This window comes from Serinus canaria, chromosome 3, assembly GCF_022539315.1.
Source record: "Serinus canaria isolate serCan28SL12 chromosome 3, serCan2020, whole genome shotgun sequence".
Classification (NCBI taxonomy): Eukaryota; Metazoa; Chordata; class Aves; order Passeriformes; family Fringillidae; genus Serinus; species Serinus canaria.
In genome coordinates, this window is record NC_066316.1 from 40,356,049 (window position 1) to 40,382,172 (window position 26,124).

Here is a 26,124-nt window from a genome sequence, read left to right on the forward strand (position 1 = left end):
TCTACTATTCTAGAGGAAAAGAAAAGATGAAGGAGAATCCTAGAAAATTTTACAAGACATTAGTTCTCTGGCCCCAAGAGTCTTTTAGAGAACACAAGAAAAACAACCCTGATCTGGTATTGAGGATTAGTGATTTTTCATCTCTGTTTCAGTACTTTCTATATTGTAAAGTCAACATTAGTAGTGTCATGCAGGCTGGTACATAATTTGTTTTGTGGCAGTTGCTTCATACCTGCCATGTAATCCTGACCTAATAAGTCAGGTGCAATCATGAAAGATTGTTCCTCTGCATTTCTTTATGTGCCTTTACCTCCAGACAGCAACCTCTGCCAGTCTTCAAAAGTTCTGCTGCACTGAACATTTTGATGGGCCATCTTCCCACCAGGACACTGGGTCTGAAGGTGTCCTGGAACAGCCACAGAAGGGCCCTGGACAGGGTCAAGTCCTTTCTTAAGAGTCCTTAACTCTAGCAAGCCCAGGGTCTGCAATGCCTCCATGGCGTTCAGCAACCTAAGATAGCAAATGCCGAGTCACAATGACTGGACCTTAGAAGCCACTCTCCCCACCTTCGGACCCTTGCTTATCTCTCAGTGAGACCATAGGTCACATTCCTTTTTTCCCTTACTATTGTATAATTCCTAAAAGCCCTGTACCCTATATAGACAGCTGCTTTTGCCCAGTTTGTTAGGAGAGCTGCTCCTGAGAACCTTCACAGAAGACTTCAATAAAGATAACCCTGTGGAACCTCACACAGCACTTCTCCTCTCTCTCCCTGTGTCTGCCCGAGGCACCTAGCAAGCAAGGAGATGAAATCACAAAATGAGCTGATAATCACTAGAGCTGATATCACCTAAGCTTGCTAAGGTGGCCTGCATCTGGGAGCTGCTTGGGAACTCGGACAGGCTCCGCTGAACAGGACCGCGCTATCCGGACCCGCTGCAGCCTGCTGGGGACAGCCTGAATCCCGGCAGAGACTGCAGTACTGAGCTTGCATTCCACTCTGCCTGAGCTGCTCCGGGCTTGTGGAGACAGGCCTTGGATGAGCTGATTTCACAGGAGTATCTGGGCAGGGCACTCTTTCCCCCTTCATTGCTCTGCTGTGCTCCTCTGTGGGTGTGCAGACAGCTTTGGCCATGTAACCTAAGCCATCCTACCAGCCTGGGCTCTGTTGGAAGGCTTGGATTCTCCTCTGATAGGATTCACCCTAACTTATTCAAACAGGGAAATGCCACATATGACATTTCCATTTTACAGCAAATTCTACTTTAAGCCCTGCTTTTCATGGGCTCAATCACAGAAGCCCAGGGAATCTAAATCTCACTACTCTTGCAGGTTCCTTTTCCTTTTCCTTTTCCTTTTCCTTTTCCTTTCCTTTCCTTCTTTCCCCACTTCCCTCTTTCTTTCATTGTGGTGGCAGATGAATGATCAGAGGAGTTTTAAGACACCTTCTTGAATGGATCAATCTTGATTGAACTATTTAAAAACTGAGAAGGTAATTTTAGAAGACTAATTTATGGAATTTTAGAAGGCTAATTTATCTCAGAGGTTTACTGTGATAAATGCAGATCATAGAAATAATTATAAAAACATACCTGTTCTCACTTAGCACTTGGGAGCACATGTTTTGTAGCTTTCATTCTTTGAAGCTGTTTAATTTTAAGGCAATGGATCTGCATGAGCAGAACAGTGCACTATGTAAGGGCCAGCTGGCACTGTCCTGTAGTTATCACAGAAATGCCTCCTTCTGCAAAGCTCCACAATCAGGGAAGACCAGGTCTGGTCAGCGTGGGAAGTCAGAAACCTTCAGAGGAACTGTGGTGGCTTGAACAAGAAATACAATTGATCTGGAGAGAAGCAAGTCATTTAATCTGTTTTTAATGTCTGTATTTTGAACACTGCTTCTTAGAAATTTTGAATCAAGTGGTGCTTTCTTGTCAGTCTCTGGGTTCACTATTTAGCAGGTTCAGAGGGTCTTGTATCACCTGGGTGGGGCTAGGTACACTCCTCCCATCTCAGCTCAGGTGTTGTGGCAGATGGCTGTATCAAAGGCTGACATTAATAAATCTTGATCCTGCTTCTTTTTTTCATCAAGGAATATAACTCCCCTCAAAACTCCTCCTTATGACTTATATCCTCTAATTATATTTTGCCTCCACAGGGTTTGGCTTTTTTTTTTTTTCCTGTCTTCTAAGAATAAAAATATGGTTCCAAGGAATAATTGGCCTAAATGCCCTTTCTTGCAAAAATACACTGGAAATCCTCTGGAGGTTTTTCTGGAATACTTTTCACTTTTTGGAAACATTACTCCAATACTATGCTATTGCATGAAATGACACTAATAATTTACAGGTCATCTTCCAACTTTTTCCACCCTTTGGGAGGATTGTCCCAGCTAATTTTTTTTTTCAAGCAGGTAAAAATACCAAGTAAACACATTTTCTTATCTTCAATTCATGACAGTCTAATGCCAAGGGAAGATAAGGAAGGAAAATTAAGTAAGCTGCTTTTTTTCTGCTAGGGTAGCTACTTTCACATCAAGAATCAGCAGAAGTGCTACTTCATAGGACAGCCATTTTTAGCTGATGTCAGTGAAATAAATGGTGCAGGTGGTGCCAGCTTTGTGCCCTTTGGCACACATCACTCATCAGATGGATCAGGCTACTGGGTTCCACTGGTTTCCACTGATATCCACTGTTTTCAGGTTATGCCTGTACATAGGTAGTCTTTCTATGCTGACACTGTTTTACAGAAAGCAGGGGAGTGAAAGGAAAAACAAAAGATTGTGCACGGACTGGAAAAAGTAGATGTAAAAATGTAGGGCTAGATCATCCCAGGAGCACTGCATTATGGCTCAGGGACCAGGGACTGCCCTGGATCTCCCTTGAATCCTTCAGGGAGAGCACAAAGCCAAAGCACGCAGGTATGTAGTTGCTGGTCCCCTTCCTTCCAGTGCCCAACAGGCAGCAGTCAAGAGAGGGAGAGGAGAAAGGATGGCATGTAAATTCTGGGCAGAAACTGTGGGGGAGAAATATTTTCTCTTTTTTTTTGACACATCTGTCCTTTCTCCAAATACTTAAATACTGAAAGTGAGTCTAAAGGCAGTTCCTTTGCTGGGGTCAGTGCAGCCAGCAGCTCATCATCTGAAGTGCATGATAAACACTACTCACTGTAGCTGAGGTGATACTATTACCAACTCCCTGAGCACTGATCAGTTGTTAAGCAATGATTGAGCTCATCAAAGAAATGTAGAAATGAGTAATTTTTGTTTCACTACCAGAAGAACAGAGCTCTGTAGTGCAGTCTGATGAGTGGTCCAAGAGTGCCTGTGTCCCTGTGCCCTTCTTGGCACCAGCTGCAGAGAGCAGCCAGCCACACTCACAGGACTGTCCTCAGCTCAGTCTCTAGTGCACTGAACTTTTTCTCTCCCAATCCCAACACTTTTTATCTAACTTCGGCTAGAATGATGAGTGATATAATAAAGAAAAAAGAAAATCCCAGCAGTGAGTACTGGAAAGAGATGAACTGCCTTGAGGTTCTTGTCCATGCCATTTAAATTCCAATCTGTGATTCATGTTGTTCTGTTTTGTTATATTCTGTTTATAAACTCTGTGTTGTAATCACAGAATTTTTGGCATGAGGTTTAGAAATCATCTAAGCCATTTTTCCTAGAACACAATTGCATTTGGCTGCTTATCTTGTTTGTTTATGTTCAACTTCTATGGATTTCAAAGGTTCATATTACATAAGGTCTTTGACTGGAGCTGCATATATCTTCACAGGTTCAGAATGAGGTAAATTATTGATCATAGGGTCAAGAAAAAAAAAAAAACCCAGATAACAAACCAAGCATCTATTAAAGGACAATCTGTGGGTTTTCTCCTTCTACACAACATTTCACACCGTGACAGAGCCTGTGTGTGAGAGAGAGAAGAAGAATGGAGAAGTCCAGGAAAACATTTATTGGTTTGATAGATGAGGCAATAGCAGCTGCCAACTCGATGCGTTGTGATGAACTGCTCTTTTCTTACAAGGGAATTCTCTACCCTACCACTCTTTGCAGTCCTGAAACTTTCAAAGCCTTGGAGTCATTTGAAGCCAGAAGGGATGATGTAATTTTAGCAGGATACCCTAAATCCGGTGAATATATTTTAATTTTTTTTTTATGAGCAAGGTTCTGTAATAGCAAGTAACAAGGTTTGTGCTAAGTATATAAAATACATATGATATGATATGATATACAATATGATACTATGCTAAATAATTGTATTCCGAATGTTCACCAAATTTTGTAAAACTGATTTCATTCTCAAAAAGTACAAGAAATTATTTATGAATATTTGATATGGGAAATTTATCAAAAGAGTGTGAAAAACATTCTGATTTTCTTTTCTATAATATCTAAAGGTTTTCATTACCTTTACTTTTCGAAGTTATGAAGTTAAATTGGAGAGAATCACAAATTGGAGAGAATCAAAATACAGGTTTTTACACCAGAGGCAACTAGATCTCTTGATATTCCATGACCTGCTCCCAGGTTATGTTTGTAAATTTATGAGCTTGATGTTTTTATAATGGAGCATCTGGTAACTTCAAATTATATATTCCATATTCTTTAGTTTATTTCACAGAGGTGTCACAAAATAGCTATCAAAAAAATTTTTGTAGTCTTGGAAGTGATTACACTGTTCTTTAAGTATTCTTCAAGGAAAATCAAGAGGACATCTCTGCTAGGATTGCAAGTTTACCCTATGTATTTCCTCAATCTGCCTCAAATCACTGGTCCACATGAAAGCCAAAGGTTTGGATCAGCTGTGCCTCATATACACTTTAATCTAGCTGTTTCTCTCTTCCAGCAGTTGGTTCACACTGCCTTATAGTGGATAATCACTGCTGACAGGATTGTGAACATTAACTTTTTTATTGTATTTTCTTTTTGAAGAAATATTATAGACTGGAATGCACTTGTTAAGATTGCAGTGAGAATAATGTAGGCACCCAGTGTCCAGAAGTCAGGACATGGTTAATCAGAGATGGGAGATCTATGCAGGCTTTTTGTTATCTTTTGAAGAAAAAGATAACAAGTGTGTCTAGGAAATGTCGCTTCAGAGTGGTTTTTCTGGTTGTTAAAGAAAACGAATGCAAAATATCCAGATCTAGTTCTGCTCCTGTCTTGAAGTCCTGTGACCCATCTTTCTTCCAAAGATAATCCAGCACACCAGAAAACACTTCATGTATTAGGTTTTAAAGCACAAAAGGGATATCTCCCTTATATAGGGTATCTCCCTATATAAGGGAGATACCACCCGTATCTCCCTTACATGTGTCACAATAAAATTTATTAGATTAAGGCATGTTTTCCTGGTTGAATCTCAGTGGTTCTTCTCCCTGATTAATTAGTTGACAATATACAAGTTAATTTATTGTGTGCTGAACTGTTCAAGTTGAAGAAATATGTCCTTATGAGAAGCAAAGGTAGGATCCTAGCTGGTGATTGACCAGACAGTCAGCTGTGATTGTATGACATGAAAGGAGACCAGATAACTCACCTGGTAGTACTACCACTTCTTGACTTCTCTGCTAAATCCATTTCTGTCCATTCTAAAAGTCTTGCAAGAACTTCTGTATTTTTCTTCTTTCAGGCACTAACTGGCTAAGTCAAATCTTAACTGACCTGATAGCCATATCTCAAAAGAAAACACCAGGAAGTGAAAGCAGTGCAAATGCTGAAGAACAAGAAGAGTTCCCCTACCTTGAAGTTGGAGATGCTGAAAAATATGAGGTGGGAAGAGAATATGTATGGAAATGTTCAACATTATGTGCTTCAAATAGTGAATATATGAAGCTTGAGCTATTCCCTTGTTTGATAAAAACTTTACCATTTCTCTCTATGTGGCATATGGTCAGGAGTAATCTCATCTGGACTGTCAGATACTTAACACATACAAATAAATAGACACTTCATTGGGACTGAGAGGAGGACATACCCATGAGATACATAAGAAGTTCAGAAATTCAACATAGCAGCTTTTGCATTTAAGAAGAGCTTCATGAAGTGTCAAATCATGTAATATTAGCATTTGTCTCTTTTACTAGCTCTTCCTCCTCACCCCCTCTCTGAGTCTTAGAGAAGCCTCAGCATTTAAAGATAGCTAATCTGTTCCCCACCTCTGTATTTGATCCCTTGTCTACCAGACCTGAAGAGAATTATCACTGAAGAGAACTAACAATGGATTGTCTTTTTTCAATTGTTCATGGGCTTTTGAAGATTAGAGCTACTCAGAGTAGCCCACTAATATCCCAGGGCAACACTCACTAAAAAAACCCCAAAAACCCCTTCAATCAGCCAATAACTGTAGATATGTTAATCAGGGCACCATTTCAGCATAGGTTAATGAAAAAGAATACTTATACTAACTGAACTGCCCACTTTCCTCCTTCCAATTCTTCAAGAGAATGAGCAAATTATCTTCTCCAAGATTTATGGTTACTCATCTCCGTCCTGAAAATCTTCCCAAATCTATCTTCCAAAACAATGCCAAGGTGAGTGCTGATTTTAATGTATTAAAGAAAACATTTCAAAAGATTATTTTGTTTCAAAAGAACTAATGTAGTACTTTATTGCCAAATTTCAGAATCACTCTTCTACTTAGGTGTTTAGCCTGGCCATTTCTACATGACTGTTTGAGTACTGCCATTCACCTCACTGAACCACAGTTTGCCCTTATTGGCCCCTTTGGGACAGTTTCCACAAGAGAGTTGCAGGGCTTGAACAAATCCTCCAGAGGCAAAATGGATTTTGATGGGATTTCCTATGGGAGGAATTTTATGGCATTGTTGCAAGTGAGGGTTTCAATGTGTCAAATTTCAAGGAGCATTTATATTTTTGTGAATTTTTCCTGCCACTTAAAAGATGACCTATGCTTGTATTGATCAAAACATATTTAGATGCTGCACAAATAATTTGGGTAAGCTATAAAAGACAATAATTATAGGCAACCATCTTCTCATTGTACCAAAGCATATTTAAATACTGCGCCTTCTGAATTGGGAATGAAATTGTAACTTCTGCAAGGAGCACACAAGGTATTAGAAATCCCAAGTCGCAGTTATAAAGTATATTACTGTTACTTATTTTTTAATGCTGTAGTCTGCTATGTCTTTCTCTATAAATTATAATTCAATTTTTTTTCTAGATATTGTTACTGATTCGTAATCCAAAAGATGTTGCTACCTCTTTCTTCCATTTTTCCAATCGCCTCGCTACTCTTCCCTCCTATGAGACCTGGGATGATTTTTTCACAAATTTCATGAAAAAGAAAAGTACAGTATATTTTTTTGTCTGTTTCTATTGTCCAATGATTTGTCTTTGTCTAAAAACCATTGTTCTTTGGTAAATCAGCTTCTGTAGGAATTTTTGGTTTACAGTACAAAAGCAGAGATTGAAGATAGAGGAATTAGAAGTCTGAACTGAATTTTTCCATGCTTGTCTTACTGCTTCAGGATAAATACTGGTCAAAACTGCAGTTCCACAGTCTTTATAATTTGTCCAAACTTGTATTTTTCCTGGAAGAAGCAGTTCTTCCTTATCTCTGTCTTGGATCCCCTTTACCCCCACTCTCCTATGTCCATTGTCTGGTGTCCATGGAGCTATATAATCACCTCCATGCCAAACTGGATGAAAGGAATTATTTGGACTAAGTCTAGGGCATTAAAAAGGGGACTAATTCTAATGCATTAAAAAGGAGAGAAAGTGATAGCACTAGTTTAAAGTCATTAGTTTTGGGTAGCACATGGTCAGCAGAAGGGGGGTTTCAACAAGGTTTTAGACCGGATTAAGGGAGTCTTACAAGATGGTCTGCAAGATGATAGCTTTTTTGGTGAACACAGAGCTATCTTGAAAAGCTATCAGGTTTTATTTTTCTGACTTACCAATGATATCATATGCCTGACTCTGGAGTACAACCAGTAATTCCCACCGAAGGGTGTAAACTCTGCCATAGACATGATTAATAACACCCTTGTCTGACACAACTTAATGAGCAAATCTTGTGTAATCTTTTTTTTATGCTTCATCTTAGATAAATTTTGTTTTATTTAGTGCCCTGGGGATGCTACTTTGAATACCTTTCTGAATGGAACAAATATGCTGAGAAGGAAAATATTATGACAATAACTTATGAAGAGGTAAAAGAGGTAAGATCATCAATAGTTACAAATATTTTATACTTCAAGGGACCTTTTTTTCCTGAACCAACACACCATTATATGCATGCAGTGTATCCAAGGTGTGAGAGACATATTGTTCTTTTAAGAATCTGTTTTAAGGGAAGAAGAGGTGAAATTCAAATTTAAAGGCCCTTCTAAAATTTTGTTTGTGAAAACAATTCCTCCTTTTTATTTATCTTCTTTTTCTTTTTTATCTTCTTTATTTGTAAGACTGGATATGGCAATTGTTACCATGGTTTAGTTGAGGTGTTAGAGCATGGGTTGGACTCAATGATCTCTAAGGTGTCTTCAAACCTAGTCATTCTGTGAATTCTGTAATATAAGCCCAAATAATTGTTAACCAAAATCAACAGTCATCAGTCTTTGGGGAGGAGCTTTTGTGTTTTCAGCAGTGTATATTTTACACAACTGTAAATCATATATGATATTTTGCAATCTATAGGAAGGCAGCTCATATCTCCTCCAAAATAATTGTGCAGAAGTGAAACACCATGGCCTACCATAGTCCTGGTGAACTCTATGAATACCCTATGTATGCAGCCAGCAGAGAGATACAGGGAAGCATAAACACCTTGGAAAGCAGAGTCATTTGTTTGAAAGTAATACCATATGTTACCTTCCTCTTTCCAGAACCCTGCCCTAAGTGTGAAGAACATAGCTACATTCTTTGGAATTCCTCTGACTGAGGAACAGCTCCAGTTGGTGCTAGAGAGGAGCAGTTTCCAGTCTATGAAGAAAAACTCAGACAAGACCCATGGCTCATTTGGCAATATTCTCTTTCGCAAAGGTAGGAAGCTCCAAGGAGCTCAGAGGTAGAAATGTCCCAATCTCTGGAATTTGGGCCATCCTTTGGCTCTTTTTCCTGCACTCACATTGGAATTGTAAGTTAGTATCAAGCAGGTTATCACTGCTTTGCTTGAGAAGACTATTCAAGGAGAACTGGTGAGGAAGATTCCCAGCAAGGCTCTCACAGCAGAGCCACTCTAGGATGCTCACAGACGGCTGGCAGGAAGGAGGAACTGTCACGTGTCTGAATTCCTCTCCACCTCTGTGCCTGGATCACCAAGTGCCCAGCCTTTGGAGCTGGCAGCACAGGGCCAAACTCAGCCTGAGTGGTGTGACCACACTTTGTAGGAGAGTATGGAAATCTTCTGTGACGGCCACTGCCAAATGCCTGTTCACTCCTATACATTGGAACTAAGCCAATCTAGAAACAGTCCAGGTGGACACAAGACAGGGAATAGAAGGGAGTAACATTTGCAGTGTAGTGTGGGGTACGTGGACATGAGAAGCACAACCTGGTTTTCACAATCTCTTTCTGTATTTTTCTCTAAAGCAATAACTGTATAAAACTGAAGCTGCCAAAGGAGCAGAAACTCAGCTCTGCCTCCTGGCAGATGATTCTTAATCAATTCTTCATGATCTTCCATTCTGCCAATCATAACTAACTAGAGGAGAGAGATGGAGGAAAACAGGATTTTAGGCTGCCTTTTTGAACACAGTCATCTAAGGAGGAGTATGTTTGGCATTATAGCAAAAGATTATTCACATATATATGTTACTCCACTGATTTCACAAAATTATATTGGTGTAGAAAACTGTTTCATCTGGAGAATGGATCAATGTGATTTAGTGTACAATGCAATAAAAATGACAGCTCTATAGAATAAAAAATGAAATGTCTTGATTTTCAAGAGTTTGTTCCTGCTTCTTTAAAGGTGGTGTAAGTGACTGGAAGAACATTTTCAGTGAAGATCAGAATGAAAAAATGGACAAAGCATTTGAAGAACAGATAGCAGGAACCAAACTCGGAAAAAAGTTGAAGTATGACTTGTACTGCAAAGCCTGAAGAGAAGTGAAACGTTGTTGGAACAAGAACTTTGCAATGCAGACTCAGATCATCTGAATGTTATACCCTGGAAGACTAGATCAGATGATGAAAGCACTTTAGAACTACTGTAAGAGTCATTGCAGCAGCCTTTACAGTGACAGGGACGAGCCTTTTGTTTTAGTGTGAGACCTCAGGCTACACTCATTTGCTGAAGAAGATGCCAACTAATCATATTTACAGAAACTCAATAGCTCTGTTCCAGCTGTCACCTGGAAGTTAATGCTCCTTTTCTTTCTTGAAAAAAATCTATCTTTCTAGATTATTTCTAATTATTTAGTATGCAGATTATTTTTTTCTTCAAAAATGTTTCAAATCGTTCAACATCTTCACAGAAAGTATCACTAGCAAAAACAAGGATATGACAGAGCCCTAATGTCGAATGAGATCTTCCATGAATTCAGAACAACAAAGCTAGAGAAAACAGAAAGAAGGGGAATATGGTTGCGCCTACTTAAGTCTCTTCATCACTCTGAATGCAAAATATCAAGATGGATTTAGATTATGGTCTGAAGTTAACAGGCAATTTTCACGTGGAGGCACTGCTTTCTATAGAATCACAGAACAGCCCAGGTTGGAAGAGACCTTGAAAAATCATCTGGTACAACCTTCCATGGGGAAGGGAGCCTGGATGAGTTTCTATCTAGATATCATATCTTGAAACCTCCAGTGATGAGGATTCTACCAAATTCTTGGAGGCTTTGTTCCAGCAATTGGTTGTTCTAGCTGTAAAGAACTTCATCAAGATTAAAACTCTCCTTTTGCATCTTGACCCCATTGCCTCTTTTCTTCTCCATGTGGTGTCTGGTGAATAGGGAGCCTTTATCCTCTTTGCAGCTGCCCTTTAAGCACTGGAAACTCTGATGAGGTTGTCCCTGAACCTTCTCAAATTTGTGGTCACCCTTGGAAGCCCTGTGCTTTGTCTCTGTCATTCTTGAAAATGCCTCTGTTGAGGTAGTGGGGTTGTCAAGAGTGATAGAGTGAGTCATGGCTCTGCCCAGCTCTCTTGTACTGCCATTGGCATTTTTCTCTCTAGACACAGTATTTCAGATTTTTCCAGGCACCAGTTCTGCAAAAATAAGGCAAAATAAGGTTCTGTAAGTACAGTTGAAATAAAATCTGGAATTATCCCAGCCAATTTATAGGTCCCTCAACTGAGCAGATGAGGTGTAAAAATAAAAGATATAGTTGGAAAAAATGAAATGTTCAAAGACTTTTTGTTTCATTCTTCAAAACCTGGTTGATTCTGCTTGGAAAAAAGTGGACATGAAGGGTTTTGTAAAGAAATAGGAATGTTACAAGTAATACTTAGAACATTTAGAAAGTAAATGAATGGATTCAAAATCAGAGCAGCAGAAAGTCCTGTGGCAAGGCATCTTTGAACAACTACAAATTATCTGAAAGCAGCCAGAAAGGTACCAGATTCCTAAAGGAGAACATACGAAACAGCAGTGTTTAAAAACTTGTGAAGGAAGAACCAGAATAGAACAGTCACCTTAACTTGATCATAGAAATGAAGTAGCAAAAGTGACAAAGCAACTGATCATGGAACATTTTGAAGAAAATGAAATAGTAAATATAAATTATGGTAAAGAAGTTGTGATCCTCCTTAAGATAACTTACCTCTTGAATAAGCCACTGACAGAAAATACAAGAGGTGACAGCATTGGGAGGGCCTGAAATTATGTGACTAAAGAGACATAAATTGTTGTGGAGATGGCAATGCACAAATATTGCTTATGGATATGAAAGTACTAGAAGTAGACTGAGGTTCTTAGAACTTCATACAACAGCAATAAAAGGCATTCAGAAGCACTGTCAGCAGCAATGCTTTCAGGAATATCCACTTGTTTCCATGGATATGATGACCTTGGTTGCAGTGGTTTGCATATGGTCACACTGGCAAATACTGGCTGAGAGCAGGATTGAGAGGCCAATTAAAGCAGTCTCCTCTAGTGGTGAATTCTGATCATTGTCAATATTGGTTTTAACGCTGGTGGGCAGACTAATATCATAAAGTTTATCATAAATCACTGATTTGTAAGTCAGAAGATCAGAAGAGAGGGCTGAAATTACTGGGAAAAATGGCAAAGCCATTTAAAATATGAAAAATTGAGAAGATTAGGGAACTCAATGTTTAGTAAGGAAAATGTAAAACTCTATATTTAGAAAAGGGAAGCCAAAGGAGCAGGTACTTGATGGGAGTAAACCAGTCAGGCAGCAGCTGGCATAAGAACACCTGATGAATCACTTAGCAAGGACTAACATGATGGCAGTGCTAGAACAACAAAGCTCAGATCTTATTCTGGTCTTCCTTATCTGGTAGAAAACCAGACCATGACCCATTTTTGCAATCTTATCCTCTCCTGTGTCATCCCAAGGCTTGAATTCATTCCCTTGTGCCCTTAACAATCTCACTCTGAAGGACAGAGCTATTCAGAGCAGTAAAACCTCATGTGCTTTTTCTATAATAGAGATACTCTGTGGGCCCTTGCATTCAGGGGGGCTAAGGAAGTGGAAGAAGGGAAGATATAGAAAAGTCAAGCATGTCAAAATGAATGTAGGCAAGGAAACTTGATGGATGAGTGACATTTTGAGGGATTGAAAAGTAAGCAGAGATGAGGCCAGTGAGTGTGAGAATCAATTCAGAAGAGCTTAGGAATCTGTTTTGAAGGTAAGACATAACTGACAATAGCAGAGCTCTCAAAATTTATAACTTCTAGGTAATTACTTCTATTAACCAATTGTCAAAAAAAATTAAAAGGGAAGTATCTTTCTTTTTGATCTAGTCTCTTTTGTTGCCTATGATGCCTAAAAAGAGAAATTTCCACTGAAAGTTATGTTAATATTGCATTTTTGTCTTTTTCCCTTAAAGAGAATGAACAAACTAGAAAAATTCTATTAACCCATGTTCTACCTCATGTGCTTTCCCTAGTCCATTTCCAAATCAAAATTATTTCAGGAAATAGCGTTTACAGGTGTTTCTTTGGTTTAATTTAACATTTTTATTCCTACTAGTTGTTGCCCCAATAATTCCTGAGCCTAGTATTAGTTGCAGCAAAGACCATAGGTCAGTCTTGTCAGTCTCTGTGGAGTTCTGTAATGTCAAAAGGGTTTATCAGAGTACAGAGTTAATCTGTCACTTGCCCCTTCACCCCTGAGTGAGCACCCTGTGCTAATTATTCAAATGTTGCATAAAGCTTTTCTGCACTGTAGAAAGACAACCTGTATCTCTTTGGGTAGATTTACACAGGGATACAGACATGACCAGAAACTGTGAAAGAATCATTGAAATAGTAGACAAATGTTTTTCAGAGGGTGACAAGATGGCCCCAGAAGACATGCTGTTTTCCTACAGAGGTATTTTATACCCAGTTACAATTAGCAGCCCGCAGACTTTGGAAGCTCTTAAATCCTTTGAAGCCAGGAGCGATGATGTGATTCTAGTGGGTTACCCTAAATCAGGTAAGTGTTTTCTTGATCAGTAGTCAAGTACACAGTGTTACAATCCTGAAGTTGATTATTTAATCACTCTGCACAGCAAGAATTCCTGAGAAAATCTTATGATGACATCAGACTTCAAAGAACAATGAATTTAAGTTGTAAGGCATATCTGGAGCTCAAACAGTGCAACCCCCTGCTCAAAGCAGGGAAAGACCTAACATCCCAAGTTAGGTTTTGTTGCTCAAGACCGTGTCCAGAAGGGTTTTAAAACTTTTGAGGATGGAGGTTCACCACCCGTTGAAATCTTTTGCAGCGTTTTCCCACAAAGGTGTTTTTTTGGTTTGGGTTTTAATTTGTTTTTACATCAATGCAGTCAGACATCCCCTTGTTGTGAGAGAGTCTCTGTCTTCATTACTATCTGTAGTAGTGGAAGACTGCAGTGTCTGAGAGTGACCAATGCCTTTTTTCTTCTATCTCCAGCCTGAGCAAACCAGTCTATTCTATGCAGTTCATTTGCTCCAACTTCCAGTAGTTTCATGGAAACTCGACTTTCCCCAGGTTCTCTAACTCTTTTTTGCTTCAGTCTAGGAACTGCACACAGTATTAAAATGGTGAACGCACCAGTGTTCACCATTTTAATACCTAAAGAAAGATATTCACATAATTTCCTTTGTATCTAAACGGAAGAAAAGACATCAATACCATGAGGATTTTTACATATTTTTTCTCTCTTTTACTCTGGGACTTTCAGAATTCTTAATTTTTTTTCCTTTTGGCTTTACAGAAATGTCTTAATACGTAACTTGCAGAAAAAGAGGAAGTTGATCCTTATCACATCACCTTTGTGTGCAGCCTCTAGAGCTGTACATAAGCAGAACTGGTTTATATGTATGAGGATCAACCTAAGCACTGCAGGAGGTGTTAGTTGAAAAATGAGATTTTGCTCTCCAAACCCAGATCCTCACGCACAATTTCTCCCAGGCTGCAGAAGCCAAGACAACCAAGTCTAGTGCAAAGATGGTGTCTGGAGCGTGATGGTCTAGGGTCTTGGCTGATGACCCTTGTGCTGCCTGCTACAGAAGCCTAGCTGGGAACTGTGAATGAGACCAAACTGTGTCAATAATGAAGAGACCATAAATTGAAGCTGCTTGGGAAGAGGGAACAGAGTGTTCCCAAAGAAAGCACTGTGGAAGGAAAGCAAAAACAGAAAAGAGGTGACTTAGCTGGCCCAGTGCTGGGAGCCACACAGCTCTTGGGTAATTTCCACAGGCAGTAATGTGTGGTAAACAAAAAGTAGAGAACCTGAAAGGAATTTAAAGGAGCAATAGAGGCCTGCTTCTGCTTCTACCAAGGAACATGATGTGACCTTGAAGCAAGCAGGGTAACACTCCACAGCATCTGCTGAACAGCTCTGCCCCTGTTGACCTTGGGCACAGTCTTATTGATTATTAACCAGGGATGTGAATTACTCTCAGCTGGCAACTCCCAGCTCATATCAGTGGCCCCACGGGGCTACTCACTCTTTCACCCTCAAGGGGATGGGGGAGAGAAACAGAGTGAGAGCAGCCATGGGTTGAAATAAAGACAGTTAAGAGCTATGTGTGCAAGCAAAGCAAAGTAAGGAATTCATTCTGTCCCTCCAGCAGTCAAATGTTCAGCTGTGTCCAGGGCTCCATCACCCATGACACTGACATGGTAAGACAAGCACCCCCTCTCTCTGCATCTCCCTTTCCTTCTTCTTCCCACAATGAGCATGACTCCATATGGAATAGAATAGTCCTTGGATCAGTTGGGGTCAGCTGTCCCATCTGTGTCCCCTTTGAATTTCTTGTGCACCTGCAAGCTACCTCTTCTGGCAGCTCAGTGTGAGAATCAGAGGAGGCCCTGACACTGTGTAATTACTGCTTAGCAATGACTAAAACATCTCTGTGTTACCAACAATGTTTTCAGCACAAATTCAACACCTAGCTCCATACCAGCTGCTTTGGGGAAAATTAATTGCATTGCAGCACAATCCAGCACACACACTTGTTGAAAGGTTAAAGTGCAACATTGAGCCAAACTGGTTCACTTGAAACCAATTTGACAGGATTTACATCAGCCAGGTTTACATGGAAACGTGAAGCTGACTCGATGTCCTGCTGGTGTCTTTACCCTTTCAGGAACCAACTGGCTTGAACAGATGGTGAAGGAGTTGGCAGATGCCAAATATACAGAAGAGGAAATGATAGAGAGAATAAATGCTGAAAAGAAGCTGGAGACATTTCAGCGTCTGGAATTTGGGGATCCTGGGATATATGAGGTAAGCAGGAACTGAAAATACTGTCCCTGCTCTTCCTAGAGGGAGTAATAGCTGAAAGAAAATGGCTGATCTCAGAGGTAATGGAGAACCTAGAGCCTTAACAGCTACGGTCTGCAGAAGTAGCATGTGCTAGTGCTTCTGGTGTCTCAACACAAAGAGCCTCAGATGGGAGACTGGGCTGAGAAGGTACAGTGTCCTCCTGCCAGAAAGTTTGATTAGTAAGACCTTTTTCCAGGGTGTCCTGTTTTTAGGCCTGTGTTATGTGAAATGGTGCTTGGTGGCAGAGATTGGCAGAAGCCTATAACACCAGTGCATCCCTGTGGGTTTTCCCAGGGAAAAGACATATCTCTGGTCTCACCTTTTCTTATCACCTCCAATAACTGAACAGGCACAACTCACTGAATAAGCTACACCTTGTTACATTTCTTCTCACTTTCTTTAAAGAGGATGAAGCAGCTTCCTTCCAGAAGAATTATAGTAACCCATCTGAGAGCTGATCTCCTGCCACCATCCATTTTCCAAAGCAAGGCTAAGGTGAGTCTTTGCATCATACTGCAAAAGCTTTCCACCCTAAATTAGCTTTCCTCTGTGTGAGATGTCTTTTCTGCATTTTCACCTGAGCTGGTCAATGCACAGCCACATTTCCAAGGCTGAAGTGACAGCTCTGTGTGCCAAGGCTGGGAACAAACATCCTTTCCAGCTGCAGCTTTGCTGACTATTGGTGAGCTTGTTGCTGAGTGTCACTGTCCTTACAGATCTCCTTCAGAAAGATACTTCCAGGTTGGTGGTAGAAACTTGAGCAAGGCATGGAGTACTGCCTTGCCTTCATGTGTACTGCAAGGCAAGGAGTCTTGCCTTTAAAACCAGAGTATCTGTGGAAAACCCACCACAGGCTGTGGCTAAGATAATCTTTGATGGCAATTATGGCAGAGAGAAGCTAGGGTGCATCTAGAGACTCTTGTTCTTTTGTTCAGTAGATAATGAACTCATTTGTCTGTATTGGAACTAGGTCAGAACTGTCTTGAGGGAATCACTGAAAATATTCTTGTTTTCAGCCTGAAGCTTAGATTAGCAACAAGTGATCTGCCAAAGCTCTGATTTCTTACTCAAGAAAAGGAATTAGACCAGATTTGGATGGTCTGGTGTATTTTAGTGGACAAGTAAGCTTGCAGACAACACCAAGTTGGGCGGGAGTGTTGTTGATTTGCTGGAGGGTAGGAGGTTCTGCAGAGGGATTTGAACAGATAATGGGCTGAGGCCAATTGTATGAGGTTAAATAAGGTATGTATTGGGTCCTACAAAATGGGAGTCACAACAACCCCATGCAACACCTAAAGACTGGGGGCAGAGTGGCTAGAAAGCTGCCCCGTGGAAAAGGACCTGGGGGTGCTGTTTGGCAGTGGATGAACATGAGCCAGAACTGTGCCTGAGTGGACAAGAAAGCCAGTAGCAACCTGGCATGGATCAATAATAGCATGGTCAGCAGGACCAGGGCAGTGATTGCCCCCTGTATCTGGCACAGGTAAGTGACACTCCTTGAGCACTCTGTGAGTTTTGGGCCTCTCTCCACAAGGAGGACACTGAGGTCCTGGAGTACGTCCAGAGAAAGGCACTGGAGCTGGTGAAGTGTTTGGAACAAAAATCTTAGGAGAAGCAGCTGAGGGAGCTGGAGTTGTTTAGCCTCCTGAGAAAAGGAGGCTTGGGGGGACCTTGCCACCTGAAGGGAGGTTGTAACTAGGTGGAGCTTGGTCTCTTCTCTGAGTAATGAGTGACAGGACAAAAGGAAATGGCCTCAAATTGCACTGAGGGAGGTTTGGATCTGGATATGAGAAAAAAGTTTTTCATAGAAAGGGTTGCTGAGCATTAGAACTGGCTGCCAAGGAAGTGTTTGAGTTACTACTCCTGAAGATATTTTTTAAAAATGTGGATCTGGTACTTATGGACATAGTTAGTGATGGACTTGGTAGTGCTTGGTTAATGCTTGGGCTTGATGACCTAAATGATTCTGTGATTCAACGACTCTGTGTGTCGAGAAGATGGCATTTTGGTCAGTCAAAAGATGTATTTTCTTCCTCTAGATCCTTGTGCTAGTTCGGAACCCCAAGGACACGGCTGTCTCCTATTACCACTTCAGCAACAACCTACCAGTGATGCCGTCCTTCGCCTCCTGGGATCAGTTCTTTGCAGACTTCATGAATGGAAAATGTACTTTGCCCTACATCCTCTGGCATTTCTCCTAACATGAGTGGCATACACAGGGCCTTGTGCATGGGAATCCTTCTGTGACATACCTTACCAAGGCACTCCAGAAAAGGCAGACAGGCCCCTGTTATGGCAGAAACAGAGTACCAGAGAATCAGAGTTTTGTCTCTCACTTAGAATGGAGTGATCATGAGAAAGCTTTAGCCTGACTTTTCCATTCCCACAATGGAGCCTGTGGTTTGCCATATCAAGCGGACAGACCTGGGCCATGCTGCACTGACCTCAGAAAAAGAACAGACATGTTGAGCTGGTCACCCCTTCATCATTCTAAAGCCACACTTAGAAAGCTGTCTGGGCTGACTCCTCTGATTTGGGTAAGGGCCTGTCTTGGGGAGTACTCTAGACAGTTATGCCTCTTCTTTGTTCACAGTGCCCTGGGGATCCTACTTTGACCACCTAGTGGAATGGGACAAACACATTGACAATGAGAGGATCATGACAATAAGCTATGAGGAACTCAAAGAGGTGTGGCATTTCACCCAGCTCTTCTTTGATGAGTGTGTTCTGCATCCCTCCTGATATGTATGGGTGAGGGAAAGTAGAAACTCTTGGGGCAAGTCTATCTTGAGGGATGTGCCTTTCTGAGTTACTCATTTATGTTTGGGGTGGGCCCGTGGATGTTAGGAGGAGGATAGCCTTGCCTATTTGTGAAAGGAGTTTTATCTGTCAGAGGCACAGATTTGGGGAAAGAAGAAAAGGCCTTGAAACTGAGGTCAAAATGTGTTGGTTTCCTGGTCTGAAGGGTTTTCTGTTTGAGCTCTTGGAATTCCTTGGTGACATTGTGGGAGACAACTTCCCCTGCTGGGCTTCCCCCAAGGTGCTGGCTCCATGCCACAGCCACATTGTCAAATCACTTGGTTTCACCTCTGAGCTGTGTTTCTTTGGACAGGACCCAATACTGGGGATGAAAAAGATTGCTTCCTTCTTTGGATTTTCCCTGTGTGAGGAAGATTTTTCCAGAATTGCCAAGAAGACCAGTTTCAAAGCTATGAAAGAGAAATCCAGTGAAACCCATGGAAAGTTTGGGGACATCCTCTTCTGGAGAGGTAAGTCTCTGAAAATGGAGACCTACCTTCTGAAGGAGAACTCCAGAAGGAGTTTTGAGTGTGTTACTTTACTTAGCCATGACCTCTATGGACTGTCTGGGTGAGTTCTCTCCTGTGGTGCCACCTGTACAGAAAGCTTCTGCTGTTGACAGGATTTGGGGGCTGTTTGTGAGAAACTTTATCAGAGTGCCAGTTTTAATGTCCTCAGTCATTGCTTTTGTGTTGCTGTCTTTTTCTGTAGCAGCTTAGTTAGGTAAGTGAGGTGCCAAGGTGAGGGCTGGCGCTGGCATCTTCCTGTTACAAGAGCTTTATATGTCTTCTCTCAATGGACATGCCAGTGGTGATCCCAGAGATGGTCTCTCACAGCCCTGGGTCAGAGCTCTGGCAGCATTCCTGCTCCCCATGACCTCAAGAGTCTTTGGTTTCTGAGTACTGCCAACATGGGCTTCTTGAAATCCATTTCTTTCACCACTCCTTGGAGGAAGAGGGATTTAGCTAATCTCCTCTCTGCCACCTACCACAAAAAAACTTTCTCCCTTCAGAAGAAGTAATTCATGAATGAGCTTTCCCTTGTGACAAAAACAGATTCCCCTTTTTCTGTGTAAAATCTTCATGAAGTCATCTTGGAAATCCCTTTCTGGGGAGGAAACACTTGCAGGCAGCTAACCAGAAATGCTCCCTGTTATGTGGCTACAGCCTTTGCTTCTGATCTTTGATACCTTTCCTCTCACAGGCAATCAGACCTCTCAGGGCATTCATTTAATGTGATCCTTCCTGCCTCGTGTAGTCAATGACTCTGCCCCACTGCTGCCTAGATATTATTTTCTCTCCAGAGCATCTCCCTTCAGGTTTTGGTACTCACAAACAGGGGTCGTTGGAAACTGGAGAGATGTCTTCTCTAAGGCTCAGAATGAAGAAATGGACCGGAAATTTCAAGATTCCCTAGGAGGAACAAAGATGGCAGCAAAGATAAAATATGATGTGTACTGCAAGGCCTGAAAATAAGCAGATGAATAGCATGACAGCAAGTCATGTTCCAAAGGTGATTCTCCAAAGGTGGATGGTCCCCATTTTTCCTTCCCATGAGAGAAGAGAGAAACTTCTCTGAGAACCACCTGGTACCTCCAAGAATTTGGTAGGTAATTCTTAGGTGTGTCTGGGGTCTAGACCTTGTGCTTTGATTGATGTAGCCAAATAAAATGTGTGTATACCTCAAGTGAATGCCTGGCATCCTTTCAGGAGGGAGATGGCGCACAGACATCATGGCAACAGTCTGGTAACATCCCTGCTTTTCCTTCTTGGCCTGAAATGATGAATGAGGCCCCTGCAGGTCTTGTTGGTGAGACAGAGGGATCGACACAGAACCTCTCCTCTGGCACAGAGTGGAATTGATATGAATATGTGGCGTGGGTCTGAACCACCAAATATCTATAGAATATGTAGAATATGTTAGTCTGGGTTTAGATCCATCATAGCTGCCGTGATGTTGGCAGGTCAGAAAGGCCTTTGACACTTTGGCAAACTTCACACATTGGTGTGCCAAACGGTGGAACTTCTAAAGATCAAAGAGCCATGAACTCTTGAGTAACGAGCAGCTCTATGCTTTTTGGAGTGTTTTGCTTCTGTTGGACTTTCTGGGAAGGTAAGTGACAAGTAGGAAGAACCACGGCATTCAAATGGGAGGACTGAAGGAAAGAAGGCCCTTGATGACCCTGAGCTAAACTAGCTAAACTGTGAGAGTGGTATTTAGTAGACAATAAATACACTTATGCTATATAGGTATGTTTTCCACCCCCTCCTTGCTGATGTCCATGTCCTTGCTACATCTATGCAGAAAGTGTTTCATGACCTTTTGTCACAGCCAGTCTTGTAGGAAACAGAAAAGCCAAGGAGGTGAATGTCTGGCAAATGGGATTTGAGTCCTTGGATGAGGGATTCCTCTTCCATATTCCTAGGTAGATTTACCAGCAGGACTCTTACACTGAACTAAGATGAAATACTGAGCAACCAGAAACCACAAATGTAATTAACAAAACTGGGAATTCTTCAAGTCCCTGTCAAAGTGCAGACTGCACCTGCACAGCTCCTTGGGACTACTCCTACCCTGCCCATGGCCCAGGGCTCCATGCCAACCCCTGCTCCAGGCTCTCAGCCCCTGCTCAGTGATGGTGCAGCAGGGTCAAGCTTCTGCTCCTCACACTCTGCCCTGCCTGGCCACTGGCCCTGCCAAGCTGGACCCATCCCCAGACCCCCATCCTGGCCAATCCTCAACTCATCACCTTCCCTGGGAGAGTGTCCGATGCCTGGGCTGGGCTGCCCAAGCGACCCTGGCTGGTGTGCATCTGGCTGGAGAGTGGGATGTGCTGTGGCTGCCATGCCCTGCTTCCCCTCTGTGACAGGGATAATGGGAAGTGATGCAGATTCAGCTCTGAAGGGTCACTCAAATCCTGCTTTCCAGGCAGATTTTCTAAATGTGTGTGCAAGAGCTGCACATGTTAAAAAGCTCTGCGTGGACAGGTACGTTTGTTTGAACCTGATGATTTGGGTTTGTAGGTTTCCATTTCCAGAAGAGCAGGACTTTTTCTTATTCTGGGCTTCCATGGATGAAAAGAGGCAAGTGACCATGACACGAAATTTTTGGAACTGTCAACATTTTTACCTGTTACTTAGTACTGACCCTATACAATTTACCATATGGTGATATCAAAATCTATCTAGACAACAGAAAACACTGTGTAATCTCAATGTGTGCAAGAAGTTGAACAAGGAGTTAAAGAAAGGGAAGATCAAGCCTGATCAGAAATGGAAAAAAAAATCACCAAAATATTCAAAAGGCATTTATTAAGATAAAGAGGTGACATCTTAAGGTCTGTTGGTTTGTTTTTTTCTTCTGCAAAGATTTTTTGCAGCCTAAGGGCCCTTACCAGTCCAGAAACTTTGGAAACTCTGAAGTTCTTGTAAACCAGAAGTGATAATGTGATTCTCACCAGATTTCCTAGCATGGCTGAGTCTTTCTTGCTTGATGAAGTGTCCATTGCTGCAGTACAGAATTGTGTGGCTGCATATAACACAGCAACAATGCCCATGGTGAATTCAGATTTCTGTGGAGGAACAGGAGCAGGGGAAGTCAGAGGGTGCTTCCATACGCTTTCTTCATTGCAGGATGTAGGTAATTTCTTGGTGCTGGGTGGAGCTACGGGCTCATCTGCCACCCAGACTCTTGGACCCTTTTCCTCTCCCTTTTCCTCAGTCCCAGCATTTGGGTTTACTGGTTACCTTGACAGTTTCTCCAAATCACTTAGAGAAACAACAGGCCATTTGAGGGGGGAAAAAAAAGGAGTTGATATTTGATCTGGACTACATCTCCTTAAATGCTCCACTTGAATTCTTTTTTTTTTTTTTCTCAGACAGAAAAGGTATAAAATTGTCTTATGTAAATATCATAGGTAATTTAGTGATAATTTGATGTCTGAGTTGTAGCAACTCAAATTTCCAACAAATCTTAAAAAAAACTGTGTTAGAAAATGCTTTATGTGACTTATTCTAAATATAATATGCTCAAGATTCAACTCACTTAATTAGATGATGTGGTGGTGAATTATGGGTAAGCTGAGAGGGGTGCAGCCAAACTTTCAGGTCTACAGAGGGAAAAGACTTTTGGCTTCCAAACAACATTTTTCACAAAAATTATTGCAAAATGATTTGGCAGATGAGCTCAGACTCCCCTGATGATTAAAAGACTGAAACTGGTTTGGGTTATTAACAGACAAGGTAATGGTTGCACCGAAACTCTTCTGAGAACTAATGAAAGCCTTGCATGAAACTGAAATAATTTTAGTCTGTGAAGACTAAAATTACTTTTGACTGATGCATCCAATTTTTTAAAAAAAATCTTTCCAGAAATTTATCAATTGTATTTCTTTTTCACAAAGTTTTCATTCCAGGCTGTTTTGGATTTACTTCTAGAAATACAGTCATCAATCTTTGCTGATTTGTGAAAGCTTATAGTTTCTCATCTGAGGTTACCCTATTTAAAGGATTTCCTTCTTCTGACCTCTCAGTCTATGTTTGCTTATGAGTGTACAGGCTGGAAACCTTGTCTGTAATGAAAGTCCCTTCCTAAGGCGTGCAGTTTTAAATCTTTTTCTTTTGTTTTATTTAGTTTCATCTATAGTTCATCAAACTATCTTTTTCTAGCAAAATGCTTACTTTGTATTTGTTTCTGGTCCTGTTAAAGATAATGAAAAAATTATCTTTCAGAAGATAATTCAGTCTTATATCTTGCCCCGCTTGTGCCTTTTCGAAGTAAGGCTAAATCTTTTTGATTTGATCTGAAACTATATAGCATTTTCATACAGATTAGTTTTTAAGTTCTTGTGTAAAACATCTTTTCTGAGACTGTATGTAGGCTTTAAAGGGGTGATTATATGTTTCTGAATGTGAAGTGAGAAAGTGCCATTTACAAAGACTCAGGACACACATTCTTTTTCAGTCATGGCTCCATGGGCTACTGTTGCCTTCCCTCATCCCTGCAAAAGAAAAGTGTTCCCCCAAATTTCCTTGCAGAGCTGCTCCCTGCCTTCTTTTATCCCAAGTAATCCAGACTAGGATACCTTTAAACAAACTGAAAGGATCTTCAGTTGTCCAAAGCTTAGAGGTGATCCTAACTAGACCTTTTTTTTACAGTGGACAGACCATAATCACTGAGAGGTCTGTAAATTTCTAAAGGCTACATTTACATTTATCTAAACTCAGACAGTCAATGTTTAAAATGCAGAAACTCAGTTTCTTCTGAGTGAGAACATAAAAATATAACAGACCTTTCTCTTCACATTCTTTGTCTCAGTCCAGCAACATTTTGTGGCATTTTGGGTTGCAGCAGGCCCCACACAGGCTGAATATTCCTGCGAAATCTGAGCTCATGGCTGCCCCAAAGGCTAGGCTTACTTCCCGCTTCTGACTGCAGTTGTCTGCTCCTTCTTTTGCATAAGCTCTTCTGTTTGTTAGACACCCTCAGCTTTCTGAAACAGCACAAAACACTCACTTCTGGTGGCAGCAAGCTGTCTGATTGACCCAGCTGTCTTGCACAATCTCACCCTTGGTGTCTCTGGGTCACTAAAAAAGAATTTCTTGCTTCAAAGACTCGGCTCTGTCATTTTCTGCTTCTTTCAGACATCTGCTAATATCTGCCCTCGCTGCAGGGTTCCTCCCCACTGGGTCATGCCCTCATGCTCCAGAAGACTTTCCCCTTCAGCCAAGGCAGGGCAGGCACAGAAAGGCAAAAGGGCAGTCCCCTGGCTGGCCACTGAAAGGGAGCAGGGTAGACACAGCTTTCTGTGCATGCACTGGTATTTAGCATCCCTCACAGCCAGACAGGGACAGCAGTGGGTGTAGATATGCTGGAAGTCACAGTCTTTTGGGCTGGGGTGGGGGAGGTGAAAGTTGGACTTCTTCCTGTGAGGAGAACTTTGGGCCTCAACCTGGTGATCTTTTCAGGTTTGTTGTATTCCCTCTGGTTGTTTTACCAGGAAAGTCATTCCTTATTTGAAAAATACAGAATTTATGTATTTTCTGTCCAGAAACAGCTTACTAAGAAAGGTGTGCATTTGTTATTTTTTTTTAAAATATTGAAATTTTTTTTAAATGTTAAACATATATATTTTCTGAGTACTTAACATCTTTTTCTTAGCCACGCTGTTGCATACTTATGAGTTTTTTCATATTAGATCCAGAACATCAAAGATAAAGCTATTTACTTCAACTTTTACTTGTTCTCCAGGATAGGGACTTCACATCTTCGTGAATAGGAAATGTACTTGCCATTCTCTAGAAAGATGTTCTGATTATCAGCATGCACATGTGAAAAATAGTTGGAGCCAAAGTGAGCCTAGCTTTTTGGCAATGAACAGAAAAACAGAATTTCAACTTGTGTTTGGCAGAAACTGCATTTCCTGACGCTGTGTTATTTAGGTCTTTCCACCAGAAAAGTACTCAAAAACCTTAGCCCTGAATTCCCCCACTCTTGAAATAATTGTCATGTATTATTTTTAAGGTTCCAGTGACACAGATGTGGTTCTGCACTGAACCTTTCCTAGCAAGGGACTGAACCAGTGGTTAATGACAGGGGTTGGTTTTGTGCATTTGGCTTCTTTCCAGCTAAGGCACATTGGCTGCTGCAGCTGGAACATGATGAGGGGAAATGTGGAGAGAAGCCATTGTACCCTCTTCAGTGATTCCCATGTGCTTTCCTACCCACTTCCAACTTTCTGATGGCTGATAAAAAGCAGATCTGGGGTGCCTGAGCAATGTTCATTTATGAGAGAACATCTTTGTCTGGAATCCTAAGGAAAAGGGAAGGATGGCCTGAAACATCAGGACAGGTTGAATATAGTCCTCAGACTTCCTGTTGGACAGGGTTTTCTTGCCCTATTTTTTTTTTTTTGAAGGCATGTAATTGTTTACAAACTGTGCAAAGCACAACATCAGAGCAATCAGATTGGTGTTAGGGCCTGAAGATTTGCTTATATTAATAGAAACAAAAACCAACAAAAATATGTTTGTTGTGTATGATTCAATAAGAGTTTATCAAAGTCCTGGGATCAAAAGAAAAATTATCACTGACACTGTATGCATCAGTATGGACAGTTTCATTCATTCTCCTTGCTTGCAAAAAATATCAATTACTTATTTTTGAGGCTTTGTTGTTGCTAATTGTAAATATTTAAAGGAATAGACATGTACTACAACCTGCATTGAATGAAGCAGTAAAATTTTTGAGTGGCAATTTTTTTGAGGGGAGAAGGGTATAACATGACAGTGAGAAATACTGTAATCATGAAAGAACTATATCACGTTGAAAAATACAGACATCAAAGGTTTGAGAGGGCGTAAATTTAGAGACATAGATCATATTCATTATACCACAGACATACATGCTAAAATAGTTGAAGATCTCA

At 41.1% G+C, this 26,124-nt stretch overlaps 2 protein-coding genes across 2 annotated transcripts; both read left to right on the forward strand.

Annotated features, from left to right (window-relative positions):
* The first annotated feature begins 3,935 nt into the window (after positions 1–3,935).
* LOC115484995 (sulfotransferase 6B1-like) lies at positions 3,936–10,183 on the forward strand. The gene is made up of 7 exons (XM_030236193.2): positions 3,936–4,137; positions 5,640–5,779; positions 6,451–6,540; positions 7,194–7,320; positions 8,099–8,193; positions 8,857–9,013; positions 9,945–10,183. The coding sequence occupies exons 1-7, from the start codon at positions 3,936–3,938 to the stop codon at positions 10,073–10,075; spliced, it is 942 nt and encodes a 313-aa protein (XP_030092053.2). The 3' UTR covers positions 10,076–10,183.
* Positions 10,184–13,338: 3,155 nt separating this feature from the next.
* Positions 13,339–20,384, forward strand: LOC103818486 (sulfotransferase 6B1-like). The gene is made up of 7 exons (XM_030236128.2): positions 13,339–13,579; positions 15,721–15,860; positions 16,305–16,394; positions 17,939–18,065; positions 18,493–18,587; positions 19,012–19,168; positions 20,037–20,384. Exons 1-7 carry the CDS (start codon positions 13,378–13,380, stop codon positions 20,165–20,167), a joined length of 942 nt encoding a protein of 313 aa, XP_030091988.2. The 5' UTR covers positions 13,339–13,377; the 3' UTR covers positions 20,168–20,384.
* Positions 20,385–26,124: the final 5,740 nt, after the last annotated feature.